At 40.9% G+C, this 20,607-nt stretch overlaps 1 protein-coding gene across 7 annotated transcripts in view; it reads right to left on the bottom strand.

Moving 5' to 3' along the window:
- Positions 1 to 20,607, bottom strand: part of CLASP2 (cytoplasmic linker associated protein 2) — a 153,051-nt gene that overhangs the window by 92,688 nt on the left and 39,756 nt on the right. Inside the window, exon 1 of one of the 7 annotated variants that reach the window (XM_067291316.1) lies at positions 18,286 to 18,347. The exons of the other annotated variants lie outside the window; for them this stretch is intronic. Within the exon in view, the coding sequence (XP_067147417.1) occupies positions 18,286 to 18,304 (19 nt within the window). The 5' untranslated portion in view covers positions 18,305 to 18,347. Of the gene's footprint in view, positions 1 to 18,285; positions 18,348 to 20,607 lie in introns of those variants that run through there. 7 annotated transcript variants of the gene reach the window in all.

The raw sequence follows: 20,607 nt of genomic DNA, 5'->3' as shown, positions 1-20,607 counted from the left end.
GTGTTGCACTAACAGATCCTTATGAATTAAAAAAGGAAACAAACAAAAAAACCCACAAGAAACATCCAGATGTTTATTGACCGTTTTCGCTAATATTATTTCCTTCCCTCACAAACACCAATTTTTAAGAGAATGTTACTAAAAATAATTGTGTTTGGATGTGCAAACTCCCAGAATCCGGAAAAAGGCAGCAAGCCCCCCCCCCACACACACACACACTAGTCCCCGCGTTGCCATGGAAACAGTACTCTCTCCCAGCACAGGAGCTGGGGAGAACACATTGTCCTTCCTGCTGCTTTAACTCCCAGGGCCTTAAAAAGGTAACGAGACATCAAGAATTATGAACAGGGAAAACCTGAACACAACACTAAGCATAATAACCTAAACACCAGAGAAGAAATGTAAGTAGTAGTGGTTAATATCTAGAGTACAACGCTACAGGTAATTTTAAAATAGCATTAAGGTAGATTTTTAAATGGCATGAACAGATCAACAGTATCACATGAATATAGTGTCACAAAAATATGCTTTTCAAATAAATAAAAATATATTTTGCTGCTGCATTTTTTTCAGTTTTGATAATGAAACAGGCTACACTTTCACATTGCTATCCAATAGCACTAAATTGCAGCATTTGATATGCAAATACCGCATAAGAAACCTTTAAAAAAAAGTTATTTATAGTACAATTTTAAAGACAGCATTTCTAATGTTTGTTTGTGCAAAAACTCCTAATGAAAAGAAAAAACCCAGATCCCCAAAATCCCAAACAACAGTACACTTTGTGATCCAAAGGGTCATATAAATAAGGAATAGTTTGGTCAGAAAAGAGTTTATGAAGGAAGACTCAAAGTGGGGAATTGTAGAAGTTTCTGCTCAACTTAAAAATGCTGAAACAGAATTTTAACAAAGCACAAATCCAAACATTTTCTTAGCTACTGAGATTAAACAATGGTTTTTAGTAATACTATCAAATTATTTTGCCTAGTTAAAGACTAGATTTTTTCAAACACCAAGAACACTGTCAACACTAGGTTAAAAACCTACACTGTGAAACAGTTTTCTGTTTCCTAGTCCCCATAAAATTTAGTTTTAAAAAAATCAATTTTAGTTGATTAAAAAAGCATTTACAAGTATTTTTGAGAGATAATGAGGCCATAAAAATTTCATTCCAACTTATAAAACTGATCTTAAAAGGCACCGATACACAGGTGTTCTTAATTAGACTTTTTTCATGATTTGTATATCAAAAAAATTTTTTTAAATGAAGAAATACTCACTAGAAGTGCTCCAAAATTACAGCACAATCCCATAAATGTATGAAATTAATGGATGAAAAGGACCTATTTTAATCCTAACTTTTCAGGCCAATGTGATAACACAGTTAAGATTCTATAAACCAGAGCCGGAAAATTTTGTGCCATCTTTTACAGGAACTGGAAATTTTCTCCACCCTATTGAGCCTTTACACGTGCATTTCCCTGGGCTTTACTAACAACAGAAGCCCAGTTGATCTTCAGGGACATTTCATTTTCAGAAAGATGAATAACAGTATTCGTGAAGATCTGAAATTTGAAGTCTGTATTTATAGAAGTTCACCAAAAAAAAGCATTATTTGCTTCAAGTACTATGTGCTGTCCATGTGTTATACATGTTATACATTTGTTTTAATCTTTTATAAATATAAAAGCATTTCCATATACTTCAGCACGCAGAGCTCCACTTCGAGATATAATTGTTATTCCGCAGGGTATAATCAAGGTGTGATTCTACTAAAGCCAACTGAGCTGTACCTGTTTACTGCAATGCCTTTATTTAGCCTATGGAGTACAGCTGACGCTCCTGACTTTGCACATTGAGAAGTGTGAGATGACTGTTGCATTGTCAGGCTCAAATTAGGACTAAAATGTTAGTTTTGCATAGTTTGCAAATGAAATCTATTTCTACAATGCAAGTCATAAAAGCTAAATATAACTGATGTTTGCAAGTAAAACCTATCCGAAGAATGTAAACGTTTTCATTCTGGATTAGCTTTGAGCCAAATAACTAGAGTTAATTTAAAAAAATAAAATAAAATAAAAGCCACACACTTTCAGGATATCAAATTTTGCACACATAAATGTACTTTATGGCTGAGAAAATACTATCCAAAAAACAAGTTTCCAAGTTACCAAAAACTGGAGTAAAGGAAGCCATACAAATTGCTAGCAATGTACAGAACATTTAAAATGAAAAAAAACAATTAATGAAAGACTCAATCTCAGTTAAATCCCACACATCTGTTCTCATACTTTTCATTTTAAATCACAATGGATAAAAAGAGTACTAGAGGTAAGCATATCCCACAAAAAAAGCTGGGAATCTAATACTCCCAAAAGCTCCCCCAAAAAGCTAATGAGCAGCAAATGTTCCTACTTTGATACATGTTCTTTTCCAGATGAAGAACATCCAAGTAGAAAAACAAAAATTAAAAACCAAAAAAAGTCATTCTTATATTCAGAAAGCTAAAAAGGCAAGATTCAAGTTCCAAGCATTAGAAGGTTTTTTCCTCTACTGGACAGAAAATAAAAGATCTGCATGGTAGATCAGTATTCTGCAGGTACTATATATTAGCGAGTATCGGACTGAAGCTGTCTAGAATTAACTGTTTAGCATAACTTGCTTAGCATTAGTAGCTACATTTGCTGAAGCCTTAGGCCTCAGGCTGTGAACTTTTACTTAGATAAGTAAAAGGGGGCCCCAGAGCCGGTTCAAGCTGGAGAGAGAAAGAAGTTGCAACCTTGAAGATAAGCAGCAGCCTGCCTAGAGACAATGAAGGGGCCCAGTGAAGAAGGGGAAGACCCCAGACCTAACTATTACTATTGGTCCAAACTATCGCTTAAGGGGTGGGGAATTTAGATTGTAAGGGTATAATTGCCCAGGGATTTCTTTGTTCGGGGTCCCTCTTCGGAGGCACCCAGCTCGACCTGTAATTACCGCACGCGTATCATTAAATTTTATTTCTCTCCAATCTGACTTCGAACTTCTGCCTCAGCAGGAACCTAGGGTCGGACCCTGTTATGGAGGCCGGTGGGCCTGATTTTCCATAACACTATATAGTAAGTTATTCAGCACCTATAACGTGCTGTACATTTCTACAAAACAGATTTCAGAAAGTCAACAGCAAAGAACACCAATGTTTGAAATTTTTCTGTATTTAAAAGGACACATATCAGGCCTAGAGTTTACTAAAGTTTCACAGCCTGGAGTTTACCAAAATTATTCTAAGGTTAAATCTGGACACAACTGCCCAATTAGAAATACTGATTGAAACACAGACCAAAATTTTGAACCATAGCAAGGATTTTTGAACTAAAAGTAACTAAAAGCATTAAAAGATCAGTGATATCTTTCTGTCTTGCTCTTGGGGGCCAGATTAGAAATATGTAATATCTGTTTTTAAAGGTATTCAGGCATATCAAAGGACAGCAATTACAATCAACATCGACATTCAAAGAATATTCCAGCACCCCAAATGCAACAAACTTCTAAACAACCCATGGAACAATAAGGGTAGTTACAGGTGTATCCAGGGATGTAAGAGAATCTACAACTTATCTAGAGAGAAAAATATTTTATCGTTAAAGAAAATTGAAGATATATTTATTGCTACTGCAACTCCATCCTTTACTTTAGTTAGTCTTAAGATTCATAAAATTAACATGACATTTAATATTTAACATTTTGTAAGTCAGTCAGTGACAGAGGGGGAAAAAAAACAGTATCATCTGCATGGCAGTAGAAACGGGACATCTGTATTCCACCAGTGCTGCTCAGAAGGAGCCAATCACAAGATAACCAATCTCATATGCACACCCCAAAGTAACACTACAGAGGGGGAGAAAGGGAGGGGGGAAAACAAAGAAAGAAGAAGAAGAAGAAGAAGAAAAAAAAAAGGATCACATGCACATCACATCACTGAACAGAAGCAGAGTCTAAAGGCAAAGAAAAGGCTATGCCAGTATTGGGATCTAACACACCTAACAGTACTAGGGTCCTAAATACCAATATGCAATATTCTACAGTAGATTGACAGTAGTCAAATCAAAGGACATAATATTTTACCAAAACTACTTCTAAACTTTGACTTCTGACAAAATGTACCCTTGCTATACCCATTTTCCTTTCCAGTAATGCTAACAAATATTAAATGTTTTTTGAACTGTTGTTAACAGTTCTTCTTTTACACCACAAACTATTTATAATGACATTATTGCACAACTGTGCCTAAGCAAAACAACGACAAGTAGATGAACTCCTTACATTTCCCAAGTCACTCCTACATCCTGTGCCTACCGAGATGCCAGCTGCCAATCTCCAGTGATTTACAAACACAGACTGCACCAGTTACTTGGAACATCTGGGACAGGATCTTAGCTCACTTCCAGATGAACTGGTGCAGCCTACAACAATTTCTCTCAAGCATAAAAATGAAGCCACAAGCACCACAGATGCATCAGGTTAGCTGATCCTTCTAATCCATCCTTCATGCCAATGTCCCACATGATTCAATGAGCGCTTTATCCCTTACACATCAGGCATTCCCTACAGAGTAATTCTGTTTGTCCTAACACAAAGGGTAGGATTCGGTTGCCAACGCAGAGCCATCTAAAAGCAGTTTAGACAGTCCAGGGCATCCTGTCTGGCCTCCAGCTGACATTCCAGAAAGGCACAGATCTCTTGGAGGGCCTGTGTCCTATCTGTCTGCTCTGTGTGGCTAACATGGATAGCATAGGGCATCTCAAATGGCACTTGATGCCTGTGTTCGGGCAGCTGAATCACACTGAAAATGCTTTACAGGTAACAAAGGCTTAACACCCCTGGAAGTTCTGCCTGTACCACAGAAGGCAGAGGATCTTGAACCATTAGCACCCAAATTCTTATTCAAGAACAACAGCTACTGTTTCCTACAAGGTTGGAGCATGGTCCTTCAGCAGAAAACTGAGTATAGTGACCGAAGTTACAAGAGGATGCTTACTCAGGGATTTAACTTTATTTCATGGCACTTGCTCTGCTTCTCTTTGCATTCTTGACAGTGGCAACTCTACCTATGATTCAGTGTTGATGAACAGTTGAACTGTCTTGTGCAACATACCTGATGCTCACCAACAAAATCTCAAACTGCTACCTCAAGAGGTTCCTATCTCCACCACAATCTCAGCAATGAGAGCAAGCAAGCAAAAGGAAAGGACGTATCGAAAGTGGCTAAATAACACCACTGTGTTCAAAAAGATACAGTGTATAAAAGTCAATTCTGAAGCCAGGTATATTTGTCATGCTAGTTTTTCAGGCAGTTCCTGTGGACTAGTGTCTTAAAACTGAGCATGGGGAACCCCAGTCCAGTCAGTTACAGGAATGAGGCAAGTATTTACCAGTTAAAAATATGCTTTTGATCGAAACTCAAATTCCTGTTTGCTCTGCAGTCATTCTCTGATAACATTCCTCAAACTTTCCAACAAGATTATACAACAAAGTACATCTATCCTGCATTTCATCCATCAGCTACAGCATAGCTAAAGAGGCTCATGTCAGCTGTGCTTTTTCTTTTTTTTTTTTTAAATATGAAATAGGAATCTAAATGAATGAGGCAAAAGAAAACAAAACAGGAAGGACCTGATAGACACATTTACAAAAGTAATATTTAGGGGTGGCAATAGCACTTGCCATAGTATCCACACTTCTTCCAGTTCTGTCTAATGATACTAATAGTTTATCCAATTCTCTCAACAGCTCAAAGGAGAAATGTGTCCAGAAAAGATTTAATTCAGGAAAAATATAATGTAATTTCAGTAGTATTTTTCCTGACCCCCTGGACAGCAAAATAAACAAAAAGCCATATATTCTTAACTTTCATTTGGATATTACATTTCTTCTCATTGCTGTCACTTTTTTATATTTCTCTTTTCTTTTTTAGGTCATGCTGAGATGGACACACCAAATAAAAATAAATTAGTAGAAGCCACCCTAGATGCCTCTGTTGCATCATTCTAAAACCACAAAATGGGAGGAGGGAGGAAAAATACTTGAAAACTGTTATTCAAATCACTGCTGAGATCACAGCAGCAGATAAAAAAAGGGAGAAAATGCAGAAAGGCCAAACTGAAAACTCTTTTGCACCTTCATTCTATACAAGTGTCCAAAGTAGATACTCTGTCTTCCCATTCTTGTGATTATAAATCACATGAACTGATTATACATATATTTTGAAACTCCTAACACAAACTTTTCCTTCACCAGCACAATTATAAACTGTTTTCTTTTTCAAATCAACAAAAGCAAGCAATCTCATATTCAAGCACTGTTCAAAATTCCACATAGCACAGCCATTTACATTTTCTTCCTTTGGCACTCTTTCCTCATTAGAAGGGCAAACTAACAGAAACACCTGTTCAGCTCAAGTCACATGCCTTACCTACAGTGGAAAACAGTTTTTGACAATTTTTAACAGGTTTTTTTGGTAAACATATCAATAGCATTACCTTTTCTGACATCTCTGCAAAAGCTTCACCTTGGGGGTTGCAAGTCTGCTTTAGAAAAGCTAGTCTTAAAATCCATCTAATTCTATAGTCTGCCTGGAAGACAGGATTTAAATGTTTCAGATAAAGCTGGAAAAAGCCTAAATAATCAACAGAGCTAATTTCTCTTCTGATCAAAGCTTCATCCCAATTTCTAGTTCTGAAATACTGCCTTTAAACAAAAGTACAAGGTATTTTCTAATTTTTAGCATTATCTACTACAGTTCAAGATAGTTTCTGCAAATCTTATTATATTCATGACCTTTACAGCATCTGTTAAGTGAGTTTCAGAGTCCAATTAAATTTATAAAAAAGTATTTCCTTTAAGGCAGTTTTGAATTATTTACCTTCCAGTTGAGCTTTCTCTTGTTCTGCATTTCCCAAATATTACTCAGAACAACTAATTGAAAACTGGGGATGCTGTCATTACTATACTTTAGAAATCATCAACTTCACTCCATTTACAGCTTTCCTCAGGCACATTCAATAAATTCCTGAATCAACAACCGGCAGGCTATAACTTACAAATCACAGCACAGTTTTATCAGCAAAGGGAAGAAAAAAAGGATAGCCAGAGTCTCTAGAATTTATGATAAACTACCACCTAATTATGATCAAATAGGAAGATGAAAAATAAATACTTACTGTTCTTGTTCTTTAACATTTTTACTATGTTATTGTTTAAAGGCCACAACCAGTTTGGGTTGCACCACAGCACATTCAATGCTGAAATATTACCAGGTAATGGGTCTTTTTGGAAAAAGCAAAAAAAAAACCCAAAACAGTAAGAACACCGCCATGACTTGCAGAGGAAATCAGAGATGGATAATTTCTGCCAACTTAAACACATAGTAGGTTGTACTCAGTAGCTGTAACACAGTAACTGATGGTAATACTCCTCTGTTGGAGCGCAAAGTAAAATAAGTCCACTTTAGCACAGGTGTTTGCTCTCCTATGAAACATTAGGAGGAAAGCTGAGAAGGGCAGTAACTTGGTAAATGAATCACAGAATTGCTGAGGTTGGAAGGGACCTCTGGAGATCATCTAGTCCAACCCCCCTGCTCAAGCAGGGTCACCTAGAGCACGTTGCACAGGATTGCGTCCAGGCGGGTTTTGAATATCTCCAGAGGAGACTCCACAACCTCTCTGGGCAACCTGTTCCAGTGCTCTGTCACCCTCACAGTGAAAAATTATTTCCTCATGTTCAGATGGAACTGTCTGTGTTTCAGTTTCTGCCTGTTGCCTCGCGTCCTGTCGCTGGGCACCACTGAAAAGAGTCTGGTCCCATCCTCTTGACACCCTCCCTTCAGATACTTGTACACATTGGTAAGATCTCCTCTCAGCCTTCTCTTCTCCAGGCTAAACAGGCCCAGCTCTCTCAGCCTTTCCTCATAAGAGAGATGCTCCAGTCCCCTAATCATCTTTGTAGCCCTTTGCTGGACTTGCTCCAGTAGTGCCACATCCCTCTTGTACTGGGGAGCCCAGAACTGGACGCAGTACTCCAGATGGGGCCTCACCAGGGCTGAGTAGAGGGGCAGGATCACCTCCCTCGACCTGCTGGCAACACTCTTCCTGATGCACCCCAGGATACCATTGGCCTTCTTGGCCACAAGGGCACATTGCTGCCTCATGCTTAACTTGGTGTCCACCAGCACTCCCAGGTCCTTCTCGGCAGAGCTGCTTTCCAGCAGCTCAACCCCCAACCTGTACTGGTGCAGGGGGTTATTCCTCCCCAGGTGCAGGACCCTGCACTTGCCTTTGTTGAACTTCAGGAGGTTCCTCTCCGCCCACCTCTCCAGCCTGTCCAGGTCTCTCTGAATGGCAGCACAGCCCTCTGGGGTATCCGCCACTCCTCCCAGTTTTGTATCATCAGCAAACTTGCTGAGGGGGCACACTGTCCCTTCATCCAGGTCATTGATGAAGAAGTTGAACAAGACTGGACCCAGGACTGACCCTTGGAGGACACCGTTAGCTACAGGCCTCCAACTAGACTCTGCGCTGCTGATCACAACCCTCCGAGCTCTGCCATTCAGCCAGTTCTCAATCCACCTCACTGTCCACTCATCTAGCCCACACTTTCTGAGCTTGTCTGTGAGGATGCTATGGGAGACAGTGTCGAAAGCCTTGCTGAAGTCTAGGTAGACAACATCCACTGCTCTCCCCTCATCTACCCAGGCAGTCATTCCATCATAGAAGGCTATCAGATTGGTTAAGCATGATTTCCCCTTGGTGAAGCCATGCTGACTACTCCTGAGCACCTTCTTGTCCTCCACATGCTTGGAGATGGCCTCCAGCATGAGCTGCTCCATCACCTTTCCAGGGATGGAGGTGAGGCTGACTGGCCTGTAGTTCCCTGGGTCCTCCTTCTTGCCCTTTTGGAAGACTGGGGTGACATTGGCTTTCTTCCAGTCCTCAGGCACCTCTCCTGTTCTCTGTGACCTTTCAAAGATGATGGAGAGTGGCTTAGCAATAACGTCCGCCAGCTCCCTCAGCACACATGGGTGCATCCCATCGGGGCCCATGGATTTGTGGGTGTCAAGTTTGCTTAAATGATCTCTAACACACCCCTCCTCCACCAAGAGAAAGTCTTCCTTTCTCCAGACTTTCTCTCTTGCCTCCAGGGTCTGGGATTCCTGAGGACTGGCCTGAGCAGTAAAGACTGAAACAAAAAGAAGGCATTCAGTAACTCTGCCTTCTCTGCATCCTTCGTCACCAGGGCACCCACCCCATTCAGCAACGGGCTCACATTTACCCTAGTCTTCCTCTTGCTACTGATGTATTTGAAGAAGCCCTTCTCGTTGTCCTTGACATCTCTAGCCAGATTTAATTCCAAACGGGCCTTAGCCTTCCTCCTCACATCCCTGCATACTCTGACAACGTTCCTATATTCCTCCCAAGTGGCCTGTCCCCCTTTCCACTTTCTCTATACTTCCTTCTTCTGGTTGAGTTTTGCCAGGAGCTCCTTGCTCATCCATGCAGGTCTCCTGCCCCCTTTGCTCGACTTCCTACTCATAGGGATGCACTGCTCTTTAGCCTGGAGGAAGTGATGTTTGAATATTAACCAGCTCTCTTGAATGCCCCTTCCCTCTAGGGCCATAACCCATGGGATTCCTCCAAGTAGGTCTCTGAAGAGGCCAAAGTTTGCTCTCCTAAACTCCAGGGTTGCGATCCTTAGTGCCCTGCTGCCTCCTCGCAGGATCCTGAACTCCACCATCTCATGGTCACTGCAGCCAAGGCTGCCCTCAACCTTCACATCTTCAACCAATCCCTCTCTGCTTGTTAGTACGGGGTCCAGCAGCACACCTCTCCTTGTTGGCTCCTCCACCACCTGCATCAAAAAGTTGTCACCAATGCTCTGCAGGAACCTCCGGGACTGTTTGTGCCTAGCTGTGTTGTCTTTCCAGCAGATATCAGGGTGGTTGAAGTCCCCCATGAGAACCAGGGCCTGGGATCGTGAGGCTACTTCCAGCTGTCTGTAGAAGGCCTCATCGACTTCCTCTTCCTGATCGGGTGGCCTGTAGTAAACACCCACAACAGTGTCACCCATGCTAGCCTGCCCTTTAATCCTTACCCATAAGCTCTCGACTCGCTCTTCATCCACCCCTAAGCACAGCTCAATACATTCCAGTTGCTCTCTCACATAAAGAGCAACTCCACCACCTCGCTTTCCTGACCTGTCTTTCCTAAAAAGCACGTAGCCATCCATGACGGCACTCCAGTCATGCGAGCTATCCCACCATGTCTCTGTAATGGCAATGAGATCATGGCCCTGCGACCGCACACAGATCTCTAGTTCTTCCTGTTTGTTCCCCATGCTGCGTGCATTGGTGTACAGGCATTTCAGAGAGGTGATCGAGCATGCAGGTTTCCCAGGAGGGATATAAGAGGATCCTCCATAGCCACATCCCATGCGCACTTCCCTGGCTGCATTCACCTGCTGGAGGCGTCCCGACTTGAGCTCTCTTTTGTCAACTACCCTGGCACTATAACTCTCCCCTTCCCCCGTCCTTCCTAGTTTAAAGCCCTCCTTACCAGGCTGGCCAACCTGTTGGCAAAGACCCGCGTGCCCCGCCTCGTGAGGTGGATCCCATCTCTCGCCATCAGTTGTCGATCTTCAAACAGGGTCCCATGGTCATAGAAACCAAAACCCTGTTGCCAACACCAGCGGCGCAGCCAGTCATTAACTTGGAAAGTCCGTCTCCTCCTCCTCTCATCCATCCCCCTCACTGGCAGGATTGAGGAGAAGATGACCTGGGCTCCCAGACCCTTGACCATCATCCCCAGAGCTCTGAAATCCTGCTTGATGGTCTCCAGTTTGCCCTTGGTGTCGTTAGCGCCCACATGGAAGAGCAGCAGTGGGTAATAGTCCGAAGCATGGACAAGCCTTGGCAGTCTTTCCATGACGTCTCGCACACGAGCCCCTGGCAGGCCACAAACCTCTCTAGACATGAGGTCAGGTCGGCAGATAGATGCCTCCATCCCCTGCAGCAGGGAGTTCCCCACAACCATCACCCGCCGCTTCTTCTGGGCATTCTGGCAAGGCACAGGGTCTGTTGTCCCAGTTACTTCCCTTGCAGCCATGCCCATCTCCTCCTCATCCTGGAGGGCACTAAACCTGTTCTTCAGCTGCAAGTCTTTGGGAGGAGTAGGAGACTTTCTCCGCCTATGAGCAGTGACCAGTTTCCAGCCTTCTTCTACAGTGTTATGATGTACTGTTTCACACGGCACAGAGCCCTCTGGCAACTCCACTGCTGTGGGGGGTTGGGACTCCCGAAGCTACACAGTCTCCGAGAATACCCTGTCCATCTCTTGCTCATCTTCTCGGATGCTGCGCAGCCTACTGACCTCCTCCCGTAACTCCCTTACCTGACAACACAACTCGTCAACAGCAGCACACCTCCTGCAGGAGAGCTGGCTGCCAGCCCAGGCCTCCCGGAGAGGCCCCAAGCACTCCCTGCAGTCTGAGACCTGCAGAGCTGAACATGAGTATTCCTGTAGAAGTCTCTCTACGGAACCACTGATGATAATGAAATCAGATTATTTTAAAATAGCAGTAACCAAAAAAGAAATGCAAAGCTTGAAGAGAGTCTTGGCTTTCTTGATCCCTAGTAAATTGGGGGGGGGGGGGGGGGAGAGAAGCACACCACCCTTATATTCAAAGTTACAGCTTAACTGTTACAGCCTGCCTGAATACAGGCCTGCTCTTTGGCATAATACCTCACTGCAGCTGCCAAAGTCACCCTCAAAAGAAAGCTACTACTTCAAACATCTTGAAGTATAAACCTCTGTTATTCATCTTTAGGATATTCCACAATTTCACAGCTAGCCTTCCCTCAGTACGCCTGGTTTCATTACTGCCTTCATTACCTAGGCTCCAGCAGTCTAATTACTTCCATCTTCACAAGTTTCCTTCGCTTGTGCACAGAGCATCCTACCCTCAATAGCACTCGTATTTTCTTCACTGAATCTAATGATCTATTTTAAAAACAAGCATATTAATATGAAAATGCATTTTGAGTTAGAATCTACTGTGCATAAATCACAATAACATGACTAGAATTATCCATGTACTTAAAGAACTGTGAGAAGAAAGGATCATTATTTTACTATCTGTAGTTCAGTCAAACAAGCAACTGGTATTCACCAAGGAAGAAACCATTTGTGGTATTTTCAATACATAGCTCATTCATACAGAAAGAAATACCCAAGTATTTAAATCATTTGATTTTCAAACTACAAACTAGGAATGCATCACCAGAAGTACAGTAAAGGTGACAGAGGTAGATTTAAGGATCACGTTCATATACCATATGGCACTTTACTATCATGTATACCAACTGATATGTATTATGTAACAAATGTTTACAAACAGTGATTTACTATTAGAGGTTAATGATGATGGGTTTACTTTTTTCATCAGAGGAATGATTTTACTAGCGAATGTTTGCATTACTTTTTAACATGGCCAACTTCTGTGAGTTAAACTTAATATACATGTCATAAAACAGCAAAGCTCCTTCACAAATAAAACACAGCCCCTAGAAGCAAAAAGTATAAATCTAATATGAACACACAGTAGATAAGATGTAGAAAAAAATTTGTTTTTCTAAATTTAACTTAATTTACTTCAACTGTAGTTCATCAGTAAGAAAATACTTAATGTTTACCTCTGAACATGAAAAAATGAATACCACAGCAGAGAATAAAAAGGGTTGTTAATTGTCTTTGAGCTCACTGGCCAACCTGTTTTCCACCTGCCATATTCAGAACTGGAGGTTAAGAAATTATGGCGAATCTGTCCTCCTTTAATTTAGTCTCAATGCTGCAACTTCACTGTAGGTGACAAAACCTTACATTTTATTAGCATAGACTCTTCTCAAAGTGGAGGAAAAACAAACACAAAACACCATCAGACCTGGAAAATCTGAAGCGTGTCTGATATATACCTAAACAGTTTTTAGTAGCTGCCATTTCTCTTCTCTAAGAGAGGACATCAGACCATCACGCAATCCCAGAATAATACACACTTCCTTCAGTGCTTCTAAATAGGGTGCAAAATCAACTCAACCCTGCAAACAGATTTTAGATCAAATGATCTACACAGAAGTGCTTTTGACCTTGAAGTTCAGTAGTGAAGCTTTTTCATATAGCAAAAGTCTATTGACCAAAGGATTTTACAGGTCAACATATAGAACAAGCTATGGTAAAAGGGATATTTTTACAAATATAAATCCACCTATATTAAAAGTGTTTTGGTGGCCCAGGAGCATCATGGAGCTCCAACATCCTATGGAAGCAAAAACATCCGATTTGAAGACTATAAATGTCTCATGAAGGCTTTTAACAATCTTTACATCTTCAACCCTTCTCCTCACCTCCCCCAATCCAACTATTAATATTTTCCAGAGTTTTAAAGTTTTTTCTCAGCTTAACAGCAGGATTTTTAAAACATCAGTTAAATACATGCAAAGGTGTATCACAGAACTATTATACGAGTAACTGGAAATCTTGTTGCTTATACACTTTTTTTAAGCATCTGTACATCTCCTTTAAGTTTTAGATTATAATTATTTCTTGTAAGAATCTATAGATACAGTTGGTTTTCAAAAGCAGTAAAAGGTTATTTTAAGACAAGCATCATTCTTTCCTGCTGTCCCTATACAAGCACATTTTGATGAAGGAGATGAGAAAGAATGCACACAGCCCTAAACTCAGTTTTTTTTTTAAAACTAAGGTATGCAGAACAGAATTTGATTCAGATGAATACTATCACAGAACTTCCACTTCGAAAGAAAATATTTCAAATGATCCCATTATAGCTTATTTTCTAATCAGTATTTATTACTATATATAAAACGTTATTAAAAATAACATACAACAGTAAGAGGAACTAAGAACTCCTCATATTTCTTAGATAACAAAGAAACATCAACTTTGCAAAGCAAATATCCAATTAGAGATGAAAAAAAATCCTGCAATGTCTGTCAAAGAAAATCCTTACTGGATTTTAAATTTCTCCCTGGGCTGCTGGCATTTCTAATGCTTATTTCAAAATGTCTTAAATATATATATATATATATATATATAGCCATATTCTGGAATAATCCAAGATGTTTTAAAACAAATAAGGATATCAACTATATCAACCGAAAAACTAAATTAAAGTTTTTTTTTATATGTCTCTTGCTCTTAAAAACAAAGCAAATTACCCAAACCAGAGGAAACTCCAAAAGCAACCAACACTTTTGGGTGCCTGACTAAATAAAGGCCTGGAAGCCTTGGCAGAAGACTGGTGTTCTATGTTTAAAAATAAACAAGCAACAAGAACTCCCTAAAAAATTCCTTGACACTTAAAAAAAAAAAAAAAAAAAAAGTCATTTAGAATCTGGAAGGCAAAACCTACTTTTTGTTATCATTCTAGAATATCAAAATCAAATGTAGTTACCACTCAAGAATCCATGCTGGTTTTGAGAAAATAACTAACAACAGTGGAAAGAAGCTTTGCACTGGTTTGATTCAGAAGAGCAATCAAATTCCACATTACAGTATCTGTCCTACAGCTCTTAGGCACGGTGAGTAAAGCCATTTCCTAAATCAATGCACCCACCAGCTGCTAACAACAGAAGAGGAGGGAAAGGTGCCAGGGCAGATGCAGTTATCATGTTAAATAAATAAATAAATAAATAAATAACTCCAAAAGACACAGGCCTAAAGAAGAACATGAGAAGGAACATGTGATGCATTTCTATTCCCCAGAACAAGCTTCTGCTGCTATCCATAATATTTTTTCAGGAAGTGAGCTCTGGATGGTACTAAGCACCACAGCTGTATCTTGTCCAAATTCTAGGTGAGTGTAGCAACTGTTCTATTACCATCATTCATAGGATTATGGGAGTTTAAAAAGCCTCCTTCCTTCTACAGGAAATGACCTATTCTTAGAGAAACTCAGAAATACATATCATAAATGTAAACGCACTACAAAGGTTTTTTGTTTGCTTGTTTCTTTTAAATCAAACCACCTCAAATATCCCTGGAGCCTCTGTACCCTCAATATGTCCAATCTTTTTTTAAGCCAAAAATAAAATATTAGAGCTGTACAGCACCCTCATTTTACAGAGTACTAATCAGATTGGAGACTTAAGACAGTCTTCTGCTCAGAAGAACATCAGGGAATAATCGTTCTTGTATTCTAGGACCATGCATACATTAATGAAATATTCTGAAAGAAGACAAAGCCATAATTTGTCATGCATATGTAGTAAGATATAAGCATATTTTATACTCATAAATCAGTTGCACATCCTTCATCCTCTGAAAAATGACAAGTGTTTAAAGTCATGAGACATCATTAAATTGGATGGCATTTAACTGAAAATCCACCGATAAGAATAACAAAGAAGCAGATCTAACTCATTCATCTATGACTCACAATAGCACAATATATATTAATGCAACAAATGTGTGCACCAAATATGTCCTCTTACAAAGCTGATTATACGCTTTTAGATAGCCCTCAAATAGCCTACGTCTGATACTGTAACATGTTTAGCGTATCTGAAGAAAACCAGTGCCTAATCTTTCCTCCACGCCCCCTCCTAGTTTTAGGCAGATAATTTCGTCCTTATTCTAATTACCTTGTTGCACTGGGAGCAAGACAATCCCTTACCAATAAACAACACTGTAGCATAGCACTGACTGACAACAACGTGACAAATTTCTGATGGAAACCACTGAATTACAAACTACGAAGAGACTCTATGGTGTGACGTAGCACACACTGCAGTTATGTCACCTACCTCCTAAACACTCTAATCTGGTTATCAGCGGATAAGTGCAGAAATGCATTATCTACTTCAAGGAGTGAGAAATTCAGAGCCAAGAACGGTTCTTGACTAAGTTTGTAAAGCAGCCTCAGAATAAAATTTGCAGATCAAACACAGATATACATCCATGAAAATATGTGAAATAAGTTCAAAAATAAGCTACTGAATGCTTTCATGCTGGCATGCATTCAGGACAGCACAAGTAACAGTTCAATTGTTTGTTGGTCCACAAACACAATCCTATTTTTTCCCTTTACATTCTCCAAACAAAAGATTGGGGACTGTGAGACAGTTAATATGGGGTAAAAAGAGAACTTGGCTCTTTCCCTTAGTCTTTACTGAAGAGATCAGATCAAGATTCAAAATGTGAGCACATTTTATTTACATTTCTGCTTGTGCTCAAGAAAACTAAAAAAACGCCAAATAGTTACATTAGGCCAGGCTGTCTTGGGTTCTAGATTAAATGTTTAAATCATTACCACTACACAGTATTTTCAAATATATTCCATGCAGTATTATAACATATCTAGGCTAAATACTTGTATCATAATTTATTAAGTGAGCAAATCAAGTACAATAAATGAAAAACACTGTTCTCTGAAGTATCTATGCAACGTCTTCCATAACATCAGTATATTCTCACCAACAGTAAGTTAAACATGCATACTGGCCATAATGAACTGTCATTTTGTCACAAAAAGACATTTCTCAAATGCTACAGAATCACTAACTTAAAGCATTTTGTTTCTTCAGTAGTATGTTACATACTAGGAGGATACACAGGATATTTACAAAACAGAAAATCTAACAGAAAAAGGCTAAATCTACATTTAAATTCTGAAAACAATCAAAAAGTTTTCTTAATAGTTTTTTTTAAGGCTTGTTTTGCCTAAGAATTTCATAACACAATGTCAAATGACCGAATTCCTTGTACATGTGGTAAGCAGTAGTTTTAAGGGAGACCAACAGCTACATAATCATCCTACACACTGTTAATTGTATCTGGCATTATTGCTCAAAGCTCCTACACAGAATGTCAGCTGACTGCCTGAACAGTACTTTGTTCTTAGTGCCTTTGTTAATGACGAATTAAATTATACAGAATAGAGCTCCGCAACCACCCTCACTTTATAAGCCTCAACCACCTCAGAACCACAAAAATCCTATGGCCTTGTCTAGGGAATACAGCTTTTTGATAACATGCTACAGCTTGCCTCCTTTATCTGCAAGTTACCACAATCCATGTTTACAACACAGAGAACTGTGTTGCTTCACAGAAAACAAATACGAATAAAAATATTCCCCCAAAATCTCAATGAGAAAGAACATACTATATGTTCAGTTCTATAAAGTCAACAGCCTTTTGTATCTTGCTGACGACAAAAAAAGAATACAAAACACCAGAAAACTGCCTGAATTTTGTTTGAACTATATAGTCCAACCTTATTTTCACTGCTCTGGTCACACTGATTCTCTCTCTCAACCTCGAATATATCAAAAAATAAGTGACATGAATGTAGTTTTTAGGATGCCCTAAACAAGGTCATTTTCAGGACTCTTGCTACTGATGTTTTAGCAAATTCAGATAAAAGATTGATTTTAATCTAAGTATGTTTATAAGATCATCTTTCACATTATTTATCATCATACATATAGTCATTTGGAAATGCATAGCCCTCCCACTACATCGCTTGCTGCAAGTCAAATGAACACTTCTCAAGTTTCTCTGAAAATAGTAACGCCTAGACAGAAAGTCATCAAGTTAGGAAGCTCAAAGAAGAAACTGCTCACCATGCAAAACCAAGAGACAAGATTAAAAATAAAACTCATATCTGGTTTCTAATCAAAACATAGCCATCTTGGTCCATATTGCATTATTGACCTACTTCCCATTGGTTTGTGTAACAACACACTGCACACTGGAGGAAACGTAGTAACACTTCACATACTTATTGAATATATATTCTTGTCCCAGGAGCAAGCCACTTATTTTATGTCTATGCTGAATTACTATTTCTTCACGCAAAAAAAAAAAAAAAAAAAAAAAGTGAGTTAATGAATGCTTGCTCACAAAGCAGCACAGCAAATTCAGTCTTACCTTGCAGAGCTGACTAACATAAGTAACACCGGGACAGAGGTAAACAGCATGCCAGCATAAAAATGCACGCTGAAAACACTGCCAGTGCTTTAAATAATTAAGACTACAGACTCCCGCAGAAACGCGCACATTGTTTAAAATTTAAAAAAGGGCTAAAACTACCAGGCTTCGCGCCTAGGGAAGCGCCCGGACCCGCAAGCGCCGGGCTCCCGCCGAAGCCGACCGCACCGGGCTAAGACGTCAACCCGCCATACGGGCGGCTCGGCGCGCTCAGCGCGGGCGAACCTCGCCGCGAGGCCTCCTCACTCACCGTCCCCGACAGCCATCATGCCATGGAGCTGCGGGCCGCTGGAAGGCGCCGAGGGGCGGGGCGGGGCGGCGCCCAGGCGCAACGGCCACCCGAGGCCGAGCAGCGGCGCGGCAGCCGGGCGCGGCCCCCCCGCAACCCCGCGGCTGCGGCTGCGGCTCCGCCCCCGCCGCGGCCCGGCCCGGCCGGGAACTTCCACCGCGCTCCCTCGCGGCGCCGCCGTCACGTGGCCCGCGGGGCGCCCTCCCGTAATTACCCTGCGAGAGGGGCGGGCGCCGCGCCACGCGGCCGCGCACAGCTGGGCGCGGGCGGGGCTATAGCGCGCGGCCCGGCGCTGGGGTCGGCGCCGCCTCCGCGCGGCCGCGGCCAGGCCGCGACGTCGCTGCTGTCACGGAGCAGCGCAGGGCGCTGTGTCGTCCCCGTCCCCGTCCCCCCCCGGGCACGGCCTGCCCCGCGCGGGGCTCTGCGCAGCCGCCGGCGGAACCTGCGGGGCAAACAAAGACAAAACAAACTCCAACTATTTTGTCGCATTTACAAAATTGCCGTTGTGCACTACGGCAGAGATATGGCGGAGCTTTAGATGAAACTTCCGTGCAGAAAACAATGCGAGAACCATACTGTTTTACTACAAAGCTGCCTTTATTTAGGCAGGTATTTGAAAAATGACGACACACAGAAATTCGTAATAAAAGGAGGTTTTTAGAAGAGATATGCTCCTTGAGCAGATCGTTTGGAAGTTCACTCTACTAGAAACTTTAAAAGAAAGAAAACAGCTTTTTCCTAAAGCCTACATGCAACAGATGTTGGAGAGTACTTTGTGAGAGCATGAAAACTAAAATGAAAGCTTGCTTGAAACCTGAACTCTGGCTTGTATTTTATTCCTACGTCAATGTTTTAGGTGGCATATGAAAGGGAGAAAGAGTGTGATACTGCAAAATGACAGCAGTAAAAGCATGCACGTACTCCATCCCAGCTCATCTCCTCTTGTCTAAGGAAGCCAGCTACACAACTGTAGCACACACGCAGCTGTGCAGTGATAGGAAGCAACTCCGTTACAGGAGCATTGGCACCAAGTTACTTATGTACCAGCTAATTACAGTTCAAAATCTCACGTGAGCACCTCAGAAAGCAGTGCAAGCATCAGCCTGCTGAAGCCCTTTACTTCATAACAGGCTTAAACTGCCTTAGAGTTACACTTCACTGATCAATACATTTTCATATTTAAAATTATGAGCCATCAAGGATGACAGCTGAAATCACATGGCCACAGTCTGACCATTTGCACTGAGCAAGAAAAAAAATACAGGTAGCTTAAAATCATATAAAAGTATCATGGCAGTTATCACCAATTTCCATGTTTCATAAACTATATGCCTTCATACTGTGCCACATCTGTGAGCTCTGCCAATATAATGATGTCATTGTTTCTATAGTAACCATATTTCCAAAAAGAAAACAACCAAGGGAAGTAAGAAAAAACAACAAGAGGGTAATGTGGCAAAACAGACAAACAATTGTGTTATGGATCTTAATTTTCATTTGTTTATGAAAATGCATGTAACTCAACTATATCTTTAACATCCGTAACACAGCTCTCCCACAATTGTGTTACTAAAAACACTATATTCTACCTATCACATTTTACATTTATAGAGCTATGAGGCATGCCATTAAATGGGAAAACTGCATGGGCTGCATAGAGATATACAATTTATATTCAACTCGAATCATTCTGCCTACTGAATGAGACAAAGTGTAAAGTTTGATATTATTCTTTTTCTTAGTCTTAACTCCCTGTCTCAAAATTTATAGTGCTATCCAATATAGGAGCCTGTTTAAATTCTCTTGGAGAAGACGTATTTACAAATCCCAGCCAGCGGACACCAGTGCTTTGGCAGCTTTGGGATTGGCTCCCGATTCTGTTTCCATAGGAACAGGCAGGCACTTGCTGAAAAACGGGGAGGTGCTTTAAAGCACCTTCTCCAGCTCGCAGGGACACATACGTTTCTGTGGGAGTGAAAGGCGAAACCTAGCAGCACGCCCAGGATTTTGCGTAACAGTCATAAACATATGCTGACACGAGTCTCAAAATATGCAACGTTATTACGGATGTAAACAAAAAAAAGAGCAATCCCAAGGTTTTCATAGTAGCTAATTCATTCACGTAACTCACAGTAAAGAATGATGCATATTTTTAACAACACTACTGAGGGCAAGGGAAGATGCTGGAATCATAACAGGGGTGTGGGGGGGAAATAGTGCATTTGCTTGGTGGAAAGGACTTACAAGCTTAAATAATATTATACTAACACTCCTGCCCAGTGT

The sequence above is a fragment of the Apteryx mantelli genome, chromosome 2 (genome assembly GCF_036417845.1).
Source record: "Apteryx mantelli isolate bAptMan1 chromosome 2, bAptMan1.hap1, whole genome shotgun sequence".
NCBI lineage: Eukaryota > Metazoa > Chordata > Aves > Apterygiformes > Apterygidae > Apteryx > Apteryx mantelli.
Note: the sequence above shows the minus strand (reverse complement) of the source record. Positions and strands in the feature narration are given on the sequence as shown.